Source organism: Gymnogyps californianus, chromosome 15 (assembly GCF_018139145.2).
Source record: "Gymnogyps californianus isolate 813 chromosome 15, ASM1813914v2, whole genome shotgun sequence".
Lineage (NCBI taxonomy): Eukaryota > Metazoa > Chordata > Aves > Accipitriformes > Cathartidae > Gymnogyps > Gymnogyps californianus.
Window position 1 is genome coordinate 9,293,888 of NC_059485.1, and position 13,947 is coordinate 9,307,834.

The following is a 13,947-nucleotide window of genomic DNA, read 5'->3' on the forward strand; positions in this document are numbered from 1 at the left end:
TCCATTCTAAACACAGGTAAAACACCAAAAGGAAGGGCTAATTATCTTCTGAAGCATGAGGCTGAAGACCAGAGAGTCTCAAGAACACAACTTCTTCCTTATGATCTATTTCTGTTTCCTTGTCATCCTGATACAAGGGAGAACAGCATTGTCTTTGCAGACATTAGGCAAAACGTGCAGGGGCACCGGCAGCATTAACACCTGGGTCAGGTTGTTTTGCAACCTCATCATAATGTTGCACTTCTGTAATCCCTATAGAGACCATTCGTACCAAAGTCACCATGTCCCTTCCATAGGCTTTGGGTGAGAGGCTAAACTCTCAGGAAATAATGCATCAAAATATATTTGATACAGAATACCTTTTTCTGATGCAGGTATTACCTTTTCTATTGTCTCAGAGAATAACATCAAATTGAAGCTGGGCTGTAAGAGGGATGGAGAGGAGGTCTCAAAGGGAAAGGCTAGTCTATTGAAAATTATATTTTTCAGCCAGAATGATACAATCCAGTCAAGCTTCAAACTTTGTGGCTCCAAAAGAAAGCCATGTGCTAGAGATAGGCATTTTGCTTTCAACTGCTTGTAGCTGCAAGCCCGTGTCTCTGAAATCATTCTGCATGGATCAGAGGAAATGTATTGGCGATTCTCTGATCCTGGGCAGAGGAGGAGAATTAAACAAACTGTCTACCTTGAACATGAGACAGAAAAGTGCACCGAGTATCAATGATAAGAGGTTGCTGCAGCATGGAGCAGAGCACCTCACAGACTACAGCCACAGCATGTGGCATGAATAACCTGGCAGCCTGCTTGACTTTGACCCCAGCCCATTCATGCAAAAAACTGGGTAGTAGAGCACAACAGAAACCTAGTTTCTAAGGTCAGCTAAGGAAGGGATGACTGTAGGTGACAGTTCTAGCGTTGAAGCCTGGAGTAAATTATTCTAACGAGCCACACTAGAATTTAGAAAGTCAAGGGTCGACCCCACTGAAATCAGTGGTAAAACTCTTGTCTTCAGTGTGGCAGTTTCATTCAGACCCTTTTTTTAAGGCTCTGAACTTTCCCTACTCTGAATTTTGCTGCTTGATTTTAGGTCCTTAAATTGGGGGGGAGGGGGGCAGGATCAATGTCCCAATCCTCAGACATTATTGGAATTTAACTGCCCAAACAGCTAACTGCAGAGACAAGGATAGTTTCCAAGGGCTCTGAATTCCAGTTGGTACAGTTGTTTATCATTCCACTTTTTGCAGACTTTTTGTTGTTTTGTCCACTTTTTGTTGTTTTTTTCACTTTTTGTTGTTTTTAAACACTTATTTGTTTGAAACCAAGCAGAAAGATCTAGAAGATGCAGAGTCCCTGGAAGGCCCAGGAGTACATGGCTTGTAAAGGAAACTGAACTGGGTACAGAAAAGAGCTTGAGGCAGCAACAAGTGACGTGCCCAAACAAGTGCATTCAAGGAACTAATGATTAGTTTTATAGTCATGTAATCTAATGCTCCTAGAAACCTTAGGAGTGAAATAGTGAAAAGTGTTCTGAAACCTCTGTGAAACACTAAGGAGCATTACAAAAAATGAAGCTACTGTCAAAAAAGAATGAAGTAAACATTGTATTTATTGACAATTGCTTTCATTTCAGCAGTTGCTAGTACAGAAATTGTTTCATTGACATAAGCAAAGTGCTTACTCTCGAGAAATAAAATATTTTACTTTCTCAAAATTAGAGTTCTCCAAATCTCACTTTACAGCTGCAGCAGACACAGAACTCCAGAGTGAGACATAGCTCTAAAAGACCTTTCCTGCCTATAGATGCTATTGTTCTCCAGCAATTTCTTCTTATTTAATGAACAGAAGAGGACTCCAAGGCTGGAGATGTTTTTGTCAAATAATGAAAATTCATGCCAGAAAATGAAATCTTCTTTGAGCACACAAAATTAAAAAAACCTGAGGATGAACAGCTAAGAACTGATATAGCCTTAAAGTCTGGCCCACTATCGCATGTGCAACTGTAAGAAGTAAGGGTGTGTACACTACAGTACATGATTCTTCATAAAGCTAAGAGCTAAATGTTAAACAGAGATGTGATCACCCAAACCAGATCAAGGGAGTTTTTTCACTGGTTTCACCTCTAAGTGGCTGCAGAAATAGACTGGTCCTGTAGCAAGTGTCTACTATGGCAAAGAACCATGGTCTGTTCTACAAAATGGGTCACCTGCCCAACAGCAAACTTCATTTTAAAGATCACCAGAAGTGGTACAGGAGTTTTGTCTATTGTGTGCGAAGATCAGAACAGAGGGAGAGCAATGAAGCCACTTCTGTACGAGAGAGTATTTGTGGATAAAGCATGGGAGATGCTGGCACTGCTTGTCATCAACATGTATTAAGAAAGGTTTATGAAGGTCATATGGTGGTATCAATAAAGAGGAGTCTTTCCATCTTCAGTAAATGATAGGAGGGCTGTATTCAGTTCAAACATGCTGCATTTAAGGACAGAACACTTGAACCACTCAAATCCATGCCTGCCTTTTCTGCAGCTTGGAGCTAGACAATCGATACCAGCAATATCTCTTCACAGATCTTGGATGCTATCTAAAAGAGAGAGGTCACCAGCCAAATTCTGGTGAACCTGTGGACATTCAGGACTAGAATGGAGTTGTATGGTTTGTTCCCTTTCCCAGCAGTGCTTCAGGAACTGAAACCGTGGTACTGACATTAGAAGCTTTGCAAGCAGGTGCAAACATCACATCTTGGTGTTATCTATAGTCTCTGATGCTCAGGCATTTAACAAAAATAGATCAGAAGGAGGGCAATTATATCAGAGAAATTTATATAGCGTTAATGGAATGAAAGAAGTTCTGTTAAATTCCAAACAATGCTACATCCGTCCCCACTCTTTGTTTCTTAATTCGTTCCTCTTGATCTTCCCAGTGACTGTCTTTGGCAGCTCTTGGACAAATTCCACCTAAATAAAAAAAGACAGAAAACAATGTAGCATGTTCTACAGAGTTGGTTTTCCAAGACTGGCTTTCAGCATATGTGGAAAACTAAGAGCACTCCCATCAGTAAGAACTGCTTGCCTAAAGGATCAAGTCCAAGCCAAATCAAGACAGCACATTGTGCCACTTGTGAAACAATTTCTTTCGCTGCCCAGATGGCCAAACGTCTGTGTAGCTGCCTCCCAGCTAACCAAACTGAGTACTTGTCCTGGTTTCGGCTGGGACAGAGTTAACTCTCTTCTTAGTAGCTGGTACAGTGCTGTGTTTTGGATTTAGTGTGAGAATGATGTTGATAACACACTGATGTTTTAGTTGTTGCTAAGTAGCGCTTATCTTACGCCAAGGACTTTTCAGTTTCCCATGCTCTGCCAGCAAGCAGGTGTGCAAGAAGCTGGGAGGGAGCACAGCCAGGGCAGCTGACCTGAACTAGCCAAAGGGATATTCCATACCATGGAATGTCATGCCCAGTATATAAATACGGGGGAGTTGGCCGGGAGGCACGGATCGCGGCTCTGGCATTGGTCAGCGGGTGGTGAGCAATTGCATTGTGCATCACTTGTCTTTTCTTATTTCTTTTTTTTTTGTTGTATTCTTTTTCATTACAATTATTATTACTCTTAGTTAGTAGTGTATTTTTATTTTTACTTTAGTTATTAAACTGTTCTTATCTCAATCCACGAATTTTACTTTTTTCCCTTTCCTCCTCCCCACCTCACTGGGAGGGGAGAGGGGGAAGCAGTTGCGTGGTGCTGAGTTGCTGGCTGGGGTTAAACCACAACAGCACTGTAACATGAGTACTGTAACAGAAGGATGAATACCTAAATGGTATCAGCGGTCAGAGATGAATGACAAAAAGAAGAAAAAAGGGATGTTACTGGCACAAAGTCTTTAATGGTCCTTAGTTCCTGTGAGTTCTGCACAAGTGAACTAAGGCACTGCTAGTAGCTCCTTTCCTGTAGTGCTGGGATTACTGAGAAACACCAAGTGTATCCTCCAGGGCTTTCCTCTTATTTATTAATTGTGATGACCAGTAGATAAAAACTTATTCAGATTCAGTCAGGTACTACCCTAAAGTCACCAGAGAGTGCTTGGTTGAAGATTAAATACAAAATGGAGAATTATGATTGTGAGCCTGACTTAGAACATGCAGATCTATTTAGGATATCATACAAAGCCTAGAAATTTTTGAGAGGTTTAAACAAACACTTTACTCAAATGCATGAAAACCAATGTAAACTAATGTTATCTAGGAAAGATTTTCTGGAGCCAGTGCTCTAGCTGAATCTTTACCACTGTCTCTTTCAGGTGAATCATGAAAATCCAAATAGTAATTCTCCTGAGATTTATGGAAGGGTGTCCTGGTTTAAAGTTTCTCCTCAGAAGCATTTACCTTTCTAGGGTATTTATATGGAGCGGTAGTTTTCTTGACATGCTCCTGCAAGTCACAGGTTAAGCTCTCCAGGTCATGGGATGAAAAAGTTGGGGACAGGACAACAAATGCTTTCACAACCTGTAAGGCAAGGTCAACAAAAGTGATCTGAGACCATCCGTTTTTAAGAGCTGATATACAGGTTACCAGTGAGCAGTACTGCTCAGTCGTGACATGCAAAAGGGAGGAACAGAGAAACCAGCACAATGTAAGAAATGGTTGTGCCCAGCTTCTGCGCATGTATGTGCAGAAGGGAAAGTTGAAAGCACAGTTTTCCTGCCCCCATTACAAAGCAAGAGCATTTGCTCTATCCTCTCAGTGGGGGGCATGAAGAAGGAGTAATAAGAGGTGTCTCTGCAGAGTTCTCCTTGAAGCTGAGGGACATTTTGTTTCTCTCTGAAGTTCACACTGAGGACAGTAGGCCCACATCATCCCAGCACAGGACTGTGCTTTCTCCATACGTGTAGCCCAAGTCTAATGCTACGGCAGTTACAGTATAACCTTGGCTACACCAAGACAGCCAACAAAGACAATTTCAGTGTATAGACAAGTGCTTAACAACAAGGGGAAAGTAAACATCACTGTAATGTTCTCCACAGAGAAGACCTTCTTGGGATGAAAAGAAACTAAGAGCAAAGGCATGTAAATGGGAAGGGATTTTGCCTGTCACCCCAAGTAGGATTATCCATGATGACATGACCGCCTTAGAGCTGTACATTATTCAGTAAAGTAGGAACTGCTTTATATAGTTATATATTTAAACAAACATATTGCTTCCCCCACCACTGTTCAGCACCATTACCTCTCCTCTGAGGGGATCTGGGCTGCTGACAACAGCTGTTTCTGCTACTGCTGGGTGCTCTATCAGGGCACTCTCTACTTCAAATGGCCCAATGCGATACCTAGGTAAGGAAAGAAAAATGTAGGATTTGGTTTTATGAGCTGGAAAACCAGTACCAAATGGTTTTTAATTGTCATATTGAAGAAAAAAACCAAAACCAAACAAATCAACAACCAACTACAGAAACTTTAGGCAGAATGGGAAAGTTGGCTCTGTTAGAAGGTAGGAGCATTTCATGGTGGTCATGTGGTAGAGGACTGCTGGGGCTGTGGATACCTCTCCATCCTTAGCCCTTTCCTTGTGGCTTCTAAGCTGGAGCTCCATCCCACCCTGATAGCTGGGGTCTGCAGTAGCAGCTGATGCCACGTTATGGTATCACATCATACAGTATCAAATTGTTTCATTTCAACATGTTAAAAATAATATGTTTCAATGCTCTTTGAGTCCGATAGAGATGTCCTTCAATTTTAGTCAAAAACCAAACTAGATTAAAATCCCTCCTCTGTCAATGGAAGTCTTCACTCATCATTGAAACAGATGAGATGTTGCAGGGGAAATGGATAGAGATGCCACTGACATCACCAAGATGATACTGCAGGTTTATGAAAAGCTAATAATAAAAGCAAGTATGCCTAAGTCAAGAGGACAATACATCCATCACAGGAATATTATGTCAGCAGCTCACCAGGAACACAACATGTAAGATTATACAATGGCAGATTTAGAAAGCGTGCAAACTGACCCTGAAGAAATGATGATGTCATCATCTCTTCCAATAAACTGAAAATATCCATCTTCATCCATAGTCCCTTTGTCTCCAGTGACATAAAAATCCCCACGTTCACTTTCTGCGGTTTTCTTCGGGTTATCCTCAAAGTGGTTTACAAACAGTAGTTTAGATTTTGAGCATGCATTAGCTATACATTATGCTATAACACACATAATGTCAAATGCACTGGAACTTAATTTTTCCGTCACAATGTTCAAGAATTGTACTGACATTACTATAAAATATAATAAAATAGGTTTAAAAAACATTTTGTTTCTTTAAAAAAAATTTAACTCAATCTTGAACAAATTCTTGTCCTCCCTTTTCTAACATCCACCAATCCAAACAAACAAATCACTCTGGTAATAAATAATACAGTGGTGAAAAATATTCAGCCTTTTGAACCACTGTGCAATTGGAGAGATTCTGGGGAGATTGGTGGTGGTTAGGAATAAAATAAAGTCCTTACTACATATTCAGAGAATAAACCAAGTGGTCTTATAGGTTTGCTTCTGATAGCAATTTCCCCCTGGTGTCCTGGAGGCAGAATATTACCATTTTTGTCTATGATCTAGAATGAAAAACAACACGTATTTTAGTCCAATGGGAAAAAAAATACAAACCCAAAACCAACCAAACAAAAAACCCCTATGAAAGAATTTAAAGAGCAGCCAACAAACCTGAACATCATAAAGGGGAGCTGCTTTCCCCATTGATCCAGGTTTAATCTTAATTCCTTTAAAAACAGAGCAGATTACTCCCTGTAAAAATCAAAAACAAAACAAAGTTTTGCAATAGAAAACTGCTACATTCACATTCAATTCATTAAATGTATTTTCTAGAATAATTCCGAAGTAAGGAATTAAGATTCATAGGATCCTATATGTCAGTGCTGTATGGTACAGATAGATAAGCAAAATCAAGAAACTCCCTGAAAGAATCCTGTTCCATTATCTGCGAAGAATTCCTGCCCTCTGCTAACCAGTCTTCTTCCTTAGATTCAAACTCTGCCCTCTTGCCTGTCACTGTCACTAGGAATTTGCTTAAGGACATTTATGGAACTATTAGAGCACATCTCCTCCCAACAATCCATGTTTCTGCAGGTTCTGTGAGGAGAGCCATGAAAGGGTGTTCTTTCAGAGCTTATCAGGGGAGATTACTGAAACATTCACAGAAACCTGAAGGAAGAAACAGGCTGTGTTCTTTCAAAACAAACCTTAAAACATCATAAATCAAAAAGGAATTACAAAGATTTAATAGAATATTGACGCTACAGATGTACCGTTTCAGTCTGGCCATATGCTTCATGGATGTCCAGCCCAGTCTTGCTTTTCCACTGCTCCATGACTTCTGGGTTGAGTGGCTCCCCTCCACTCACGCAGTGCTTCAGGTTCATGAATTTGTAGCTTCACAGGGAGTTAAAAAACAAGAGAAGCAGTACTTAAATCTATTGGGCAAGACAAGGAGCATGCAACTATAAACAAATAATACTGGAGATCTGTTTACTGGGAGAGTTAGTCCCATGAAGTGGGGAAATCAGAGGATTCCTGATCCTTCAGCTCCTGATACAACAAGGATATCAGTCTGTGCTCAACACTATACATATGAGTAGTAGTAGTCAGAGTTAAACACACATGAAAAATAAAGTAAAATTTTTGCTGAAGTCAGCTAGGATTTAAGGACATGCCTGTAACTAACCACAGAGCGATTTGCTGAGCCAGGGCTCTGGTTGCTGACCCTCTGCAACAGCCCAAGTGAGAAAGTGCAAGAGGGAAGGAAGGAATGGTGGCAGGCAGTGAGAATTAGAGCAGGGGATGATGTACAACTGCCACAACAAGTCACTCCCTCACAGTTATCTTGACACTGACTTTCTAGGATGACAGTCCTTCCCAAAGCATGGACAATTAATGTGGTAATTGAAAATTATGATAAAGAATTTAACAGGTGCTCAGTTTCATATCCTCAGGGATTTGCTCACAAGTTCAGTAGTGAAAGTCTGAAATTCCTGAGGGAAACATCAAGTTTCTCTATGTTTGATCATAAAACTCAGCAAAACTCACAAATTTTGTATGATGGTCTTTTCATGAAGGATATTTTAAACTAAATTACTACCCTATTTTGGGTCAAGCAGGTAGATTTGAGAGATCACTAAAGTTTAGTGAAGGTAAATGAAACATTAGTAAATAATTTCTTGACGTACTTGGAGAGATCATTTTGCACCAGCATGCGGAACAATGTTGGAGCACCAATCAGCGTGTCAATGGGAAATCTGCAGAGAGTCTAGTGAGTTAAACAACAAGATGGACATATGAAGCTCAGACAAAAAACTGCCTTGTGGATGTACAGTAAACAGGTGATAAAGGGGGCAAATGTAGCTCTCCTTTCTATGTAAAAGCACCGTACGCTCTCTGTTGGGTAAGAAACCCTCCTACAGTTGGTGTAATATGCAGAGATTCACAGTACATTTGATCGGACAAAATCCCATGCTAACACGTCTACATGACACCCAGACCGCACAGCTTGGAGCATGGCCAGAATAAGCCCATCTCTGTCTACATTACAGGGAGGTTTTCACTTTCATCTTGGCCAGTGTGGGCAGAGAAACGCTTCAGGTTCAGTCTGCATTAATACCAGCTGATATTACTTCCACAGTCACTAGAACAAAAGGCCAGCAATTAGTGCTCCTTTTGGATGATCTTCATTCACATGCTCACCAGCTATGAGCAAAATGTATGAATGAACTGCACGTTTGGCCCCTTCTGTGTACATTAAAAATGCAAATAGGGGCTTTACACAATGGATACAGCATCTCGAACACAACTAGGGACACAACCCTCATAAAATCTATGGATGCTGTTAAGAATTATTTTTTTGCACTCTTTCTGCAGATTAACACATCTCCGTGAGTTTTTCCTTACATTTAGGATGGCTGCTGATTCAATCTGTGGTAGCTTATGTATAAAGATGCATGATCCAAAAGCCCAGGGATCAAAAACACATGCCAGTGCACTTAGTATCCATCCTGTGTCTGCTGTGCCCCATATGACGTCTGAGGGAGTCAAATCCAACCAGTACCTGATAGAGCAGAAAAAAAATGAACAAAAAGATAATGAAAAATTTTTGCTTAAAAAAACCAACCCCAAAGCACAAACAAAGACAACCAAAAAAACGAACAAGCTCAAGATTTCTGACAAGATACATGGGCACTGGGCACTCTGAATAAGTTTATTTTATGAGCTACCTCTAGGATAAAAGGGCACCTAACTATATGTTTGCATAAATATACATACACACACACACACATATCATACATATATTTTGTCAGTCATAACATAGGATAGAGTAAGGGAAAGAGAGGAGCCTGAATTTCAGTAAAGTGACTTTCCACTAGGTAGGAATATAGGGCTGAAGCAGCAGCATTCATGGACGCTGTGTTGGACACCGGGTATTTCAGTTCTAAGGCTGCTGAGGGACCAGGGTGATCTGTGCAACCAACATAAACTCTGCTCATCTACACATGTCACATCAGTTCTACTATGCAGCTTCAATTATCCCATGTTCAACCAGGCTCAAACCTTTCATACCTTTCACTTAAAAGGGGTCTCAAACCAAGACTACCCTGGGAATGTTCAGTCATCTTTGGAGAACCTGTCGTTCCACTGGTAAAGAAGATAGTCATTGAGTCTTGAATCCTTGTTTTGACGCAGGAATGGTCAGCAGATTGGTTTCTTTAACACAGAGAATGCAATCATGACTTCAACGGTTACTTTACACAGGCTTCAGAATGTAATGAAGTATTGCATATTGCTGAACTCCCACCCCAAATAAGCTTCACAGAAGCTTTTCACCAAATTAGACTAAAATAATGTGGAGTTACACTTCCTCAAAGACAGAATTCCCCTTTGGAAGAACAGGATAGAAACTTCCCAGAGCAAGACCACTGTTAATAAAGAACTCTGATGTGGATCAGCAATCAAGCAGTCATGATTAACACCTTAATGTTGGCATTTGATGAGTATTTGTAGTCGACAAATACTTGTAAATGAGCACTTGTGGAGAACAGGTCTGCTTTCTGCACCATGACTGCAGTGTCACTAACTCATACTCACTTGTACAGGTCAGTGAAGTTCAGCCATCCCTCCCTACTGCCTTTGGACACGATTAGCTTGGTTTTCAGAAACTGACACTCAGATGCCACTGAGTCCACGGCAGGAGCCAGTGTGTCATCCGTAATGATGCATGTGGCCTTTGACGCCTGGAGTCGATATAATATGTCTTTGGCTGATAACTGGGATATTCCTGGAATTAAGACAATTCCTGGAAGAGCAATAAAGTTAGTTTGGCATGGCATTTTTTACATCTGATTCTTTTCTAAGAACCTAAACTATTAACAACTATTCCCAAACTGACCTCTGAGATGAATTTGCCCTGGCATTCCCAAGCCAAACAGTTACAGTGGAGTAATGCAGCTGCTTGTGCTCTCCTGTAAGGAATGAAACGTGGACCTGTCTGGTGGCTTCCATGGCTCTTCCCTGCCTTCTGTCATCTCCATGCCTGCTGCACAGGCCACCTGTCCTACAGTGCCTAGTGCAAATCCTTCAGGACTGCCTGCGTAATTGGTAGCTAGGCCACTCACTAAATTATTACCTTACTTTTCCTTTATAAACCCTATAAATTCTTGATCCTCTCAACCGATTCGCATTAACCAGTTTTACCAGTCTCAGATATGCTCACTGACCTGCTCGCATGCAAGCCACATTCACCAGCCACCATTCTGGGACTCGTGGCAGGATCATAACAACTCTGTCCCCCTTCTGCAGTCCACATACTTTAGTCAGCACATTAGCCACTTTCCGAGACAGGAACCCCAGCTCTTCAAAGCTCCACTTCACTTCTTCTCCTTTTCCATTTATCCACCAAAAGGCAGGGTTTGATGGTCTCTTTCCAGCCTACAAAACATAGGGATTCAAAACCAAAAAATTTTCTTCTGAAAGACCATGAAATTGTAATGCACAAATATCTGCAAATTATGGAAGATCTGAGTACTTCACAGCTGGCATATAAGCTATTATTTTTCCCTTGTCCTTAATGGATCGAGATTTGCTATGGATCAAGCTCAGATATTCCCAATAAATTCTCCTTTTCTGAACCTGAAATGTTTACCAGCCCAATTGTCTCCAGACTCAAGTCCTAGTCTGGATCCTATTTCAGTTTAAGCCTTATGCTGAGCATTAATGCTCCTACAAAATAACAGATAATGTGAAATACTTCACATAATACTCCTGATATTCTGGATGGAGTTGTGGAATACTATTAAACAGAAGCAGCACAGGCAGAGGACAAAATAAAACAACAGGACAAAATGGTATCCCAGGACTCTTTCTAGTCTGATTGCTCAGGAAGAAGGGAGTTAAGTGGTCTCTAACTACAGGGCATATGGACAAATGCAGAATCCACTTTGGAGCAAGGCAATTAAACATTCGTGGGAGAATCTTCCCTAGCATGCAATGCTATTGTTATGTTATCTGTATTTTTATGATGTGAATATCTAATATTATAGTATGCAGAAGGAATAAGCACAGCCATTCCGAGGTTAAATCAAAGTCAAAAGGGACTTACCATTGCTTTTTCTACCTACATAGAGAGCACCAAGGGTCAGAGACACTTTTAAAATAAAGCAAGAAAGAATGAGATTTTGTATAATTTCCTAATGCAAATTGGTTTTGGCAACTGATTTTTTTGATAAAGAAAAAAAGCCCAACTTATTTCAAATGAAATTTCAAATTAAAGTATCTCATCTGCAGAACAAAAGATCATCTACCTTTTCAATCTCAGACCATTTGTCCAGTACATCACTTGCAAAGTTAAAGTACTTTGGTATTTCCTGTTCACCCCGCCTGATGGACTCATACTGTGAATATACATCAGAGGCAAGCAGCCTGGGGTGTCCATGGAAAGTCCTATTAGGAAGCTTCAGAGTCCAGAAGGATTTTAGAGTCTGTAATTTAAACAACTTCATGGCAGAAGATGATGTACGTAGATGCTGTAGACTATATAAGAAAATTAGCAGAATTGTTGCTATGAATCCTGTAACAACAAAAAAAAAAGAAAAAAAGAAAAAAGAAAATAATCTTGAGATTATCCAAAGACAATTCAGTTATGAATTCATAAGTTACTAACTGAAGCCTTAGGCTAGTCACAGCCAAACTGTTTTTAACAGTTCAATTAAATGTGATGTTCCCCATCCTGCTTTCTTCTATTTTTTACCACCAGCTTTTTAAGGACTTAATGTACCGTACCGATCTGGCACCTTGTCTGTAGCTCAGCTGATCCTTATAGATTCTTGATGTGTTCTTCCGGGCTGCTAATTGCCCACAACTCTCCTTAGTCAAACACAACATCAGATGTTACCGGTTGCATTGTAAGAAGGTTACTGGTTCTTACACCAAAGCATTCAGTAGCTGATTCTCTATGCCTTTTCCTTCACATGGAGCTGAAGGATGTTTCCAGACTACTTCCATCAAGATTCTCACTGCTTTAGCTTCAACAGTTGCTGACTGATACATCCATTCACCATATACATCCCACAAACCTTCACTTCAGCAATCCCTCACATAGGTCCCCAAATTTGATTTAGATACTTCCACATTTGCTCCCTGCAAATGCCCTCTTCCATCTGTACTCACCATAATGATCCTAAAAGCTCTCAAGTCCAATTACTTTCTTCCTTTCCATTGCTACTCTTCTTTTTTTCTTTCTGTCTTTTTATATGATTATTATTATTTTCAGCAGTCTAGAAGATTGCTTCAGAACTGTGCTCAACTCTGAAAATTTTAATGCTATTTAGAGGCTTCTCGTATAAGTGCACATGAAGATTATCAAACATGATAAAAAAAAAAGGCTCGTGTCTGGAAGAGCCCACAGTCAGACCAGGAGCCAGTGGAGTCCTGGAGGCCTACGATGATTCTAAAACCTGGGTCCGTCTATTGATTCTCCCTTTTCAACCACTAAACACAAGTTACTGAACTCAATACAAGGTTAGGTGAGTGACTGTTGAAATACAGGTTAGTTTTCTTTTCTGTTCTTACAAATGATGAAGCTATCCACAAACTAGGAACGAAATCATAGGTAAACTCTTGATTAAATTATTTTCCATGTAGAATTTCTGTGGCCTGAGTAAAGCTGCAAAGTTTTGCCCTTTGTCCCAGGTTTTTAAGTTCATTTTGTATTCATTTACCTCTTGTCCCATGTCTTCAACCGTAACCACTTATCCTTACATCTCTGATGCATGGATCTCAGTTTTGGTCAAATTTTATTCCCCAAGAAAAAGTAACTTATTTAACAGTGGAATTATTTCGTTATTCCTTAGCAGGAGCTTTAACAGTAATATTTAATCTGCCTATCAGGCAAATGAACTCAAATACCTAGAACTTGCACAACTTAATCTTTTCAGTGATATCTGACAGGATAAAAAATCTGGATGCAGATTTTCCCCCCAGAACAGATACTTTGTCAAAACCAACAGTAATTCACGGTGTTCTCCATGCTACATGGAGATTGTGATCGAGAAAGACTGACCAGCTGTAAATAATCCTATAGGATATAATTTGCTCTTGAGAAAGAATCATAGGACATGGACATAAAATTAAGTGTTATTATGTCCCTAAGTGCCACTCACTTCAGAATCAGGATTATAGAGCAGAAACTTATTTAGATGGTACTTACATTTTAAATCAAAACTCTATTAACAGGACCTGGTGGAAAAAATTAATCCAAAAAGTTTTTACTGGTGAAAAATGGTCTTTTAAATATTCCCTAAATACATCCATAGAAAAGGGACGTTAATAAAGGGTTTTTATGTCATATTCTGGGATATACATTCATTTTTATTGTTTTTTCTTACTTAAGGAAACAACTGCTA

General features: G+C 40.0%; 1 protein-coding gene across 1 annotated transcript; it reads right to left on the bottom strand.

The window, feature by feature from the left end:
- Window positions 1-2,866: 2,866 nt before the first annotated feature.
- LOC127022256 (acyl-coenzyme A synthetase ACSM3, mitochondrial-like) lies at window positions 2,867-12,045 on the bottom strand. The gene is made up of 13 exons (XM_050905744.1): window positions 11,848-12,045; window positions 10,765-10,975; window positions 10,136-10,343; window positions 9,611-9,754; window positions 8,945-9,101; window positions 8,227-8,306; window positions 7,309-7,432; window positions 6,707-6,787; window positions 6,496-6,597; window positions 6,000-6,127; window positions 5,219-5,318; window positions 4,378-4,497; window positions 2,867-2,953 (listed from the first exon to the last, which is right to left on the bottom strand). The coding sequence occupies exons 1-13, from the start codon at window positions 12,043-12,045 to the stop codon at window positions 2,867-2,869; spliced, it is 1,740 nt and encodes a 579-aa protein (XP_050761701.1).
- Between the last annotated feature and the right edge of the window lie 1,902 nt (window positions 12,046-13,947).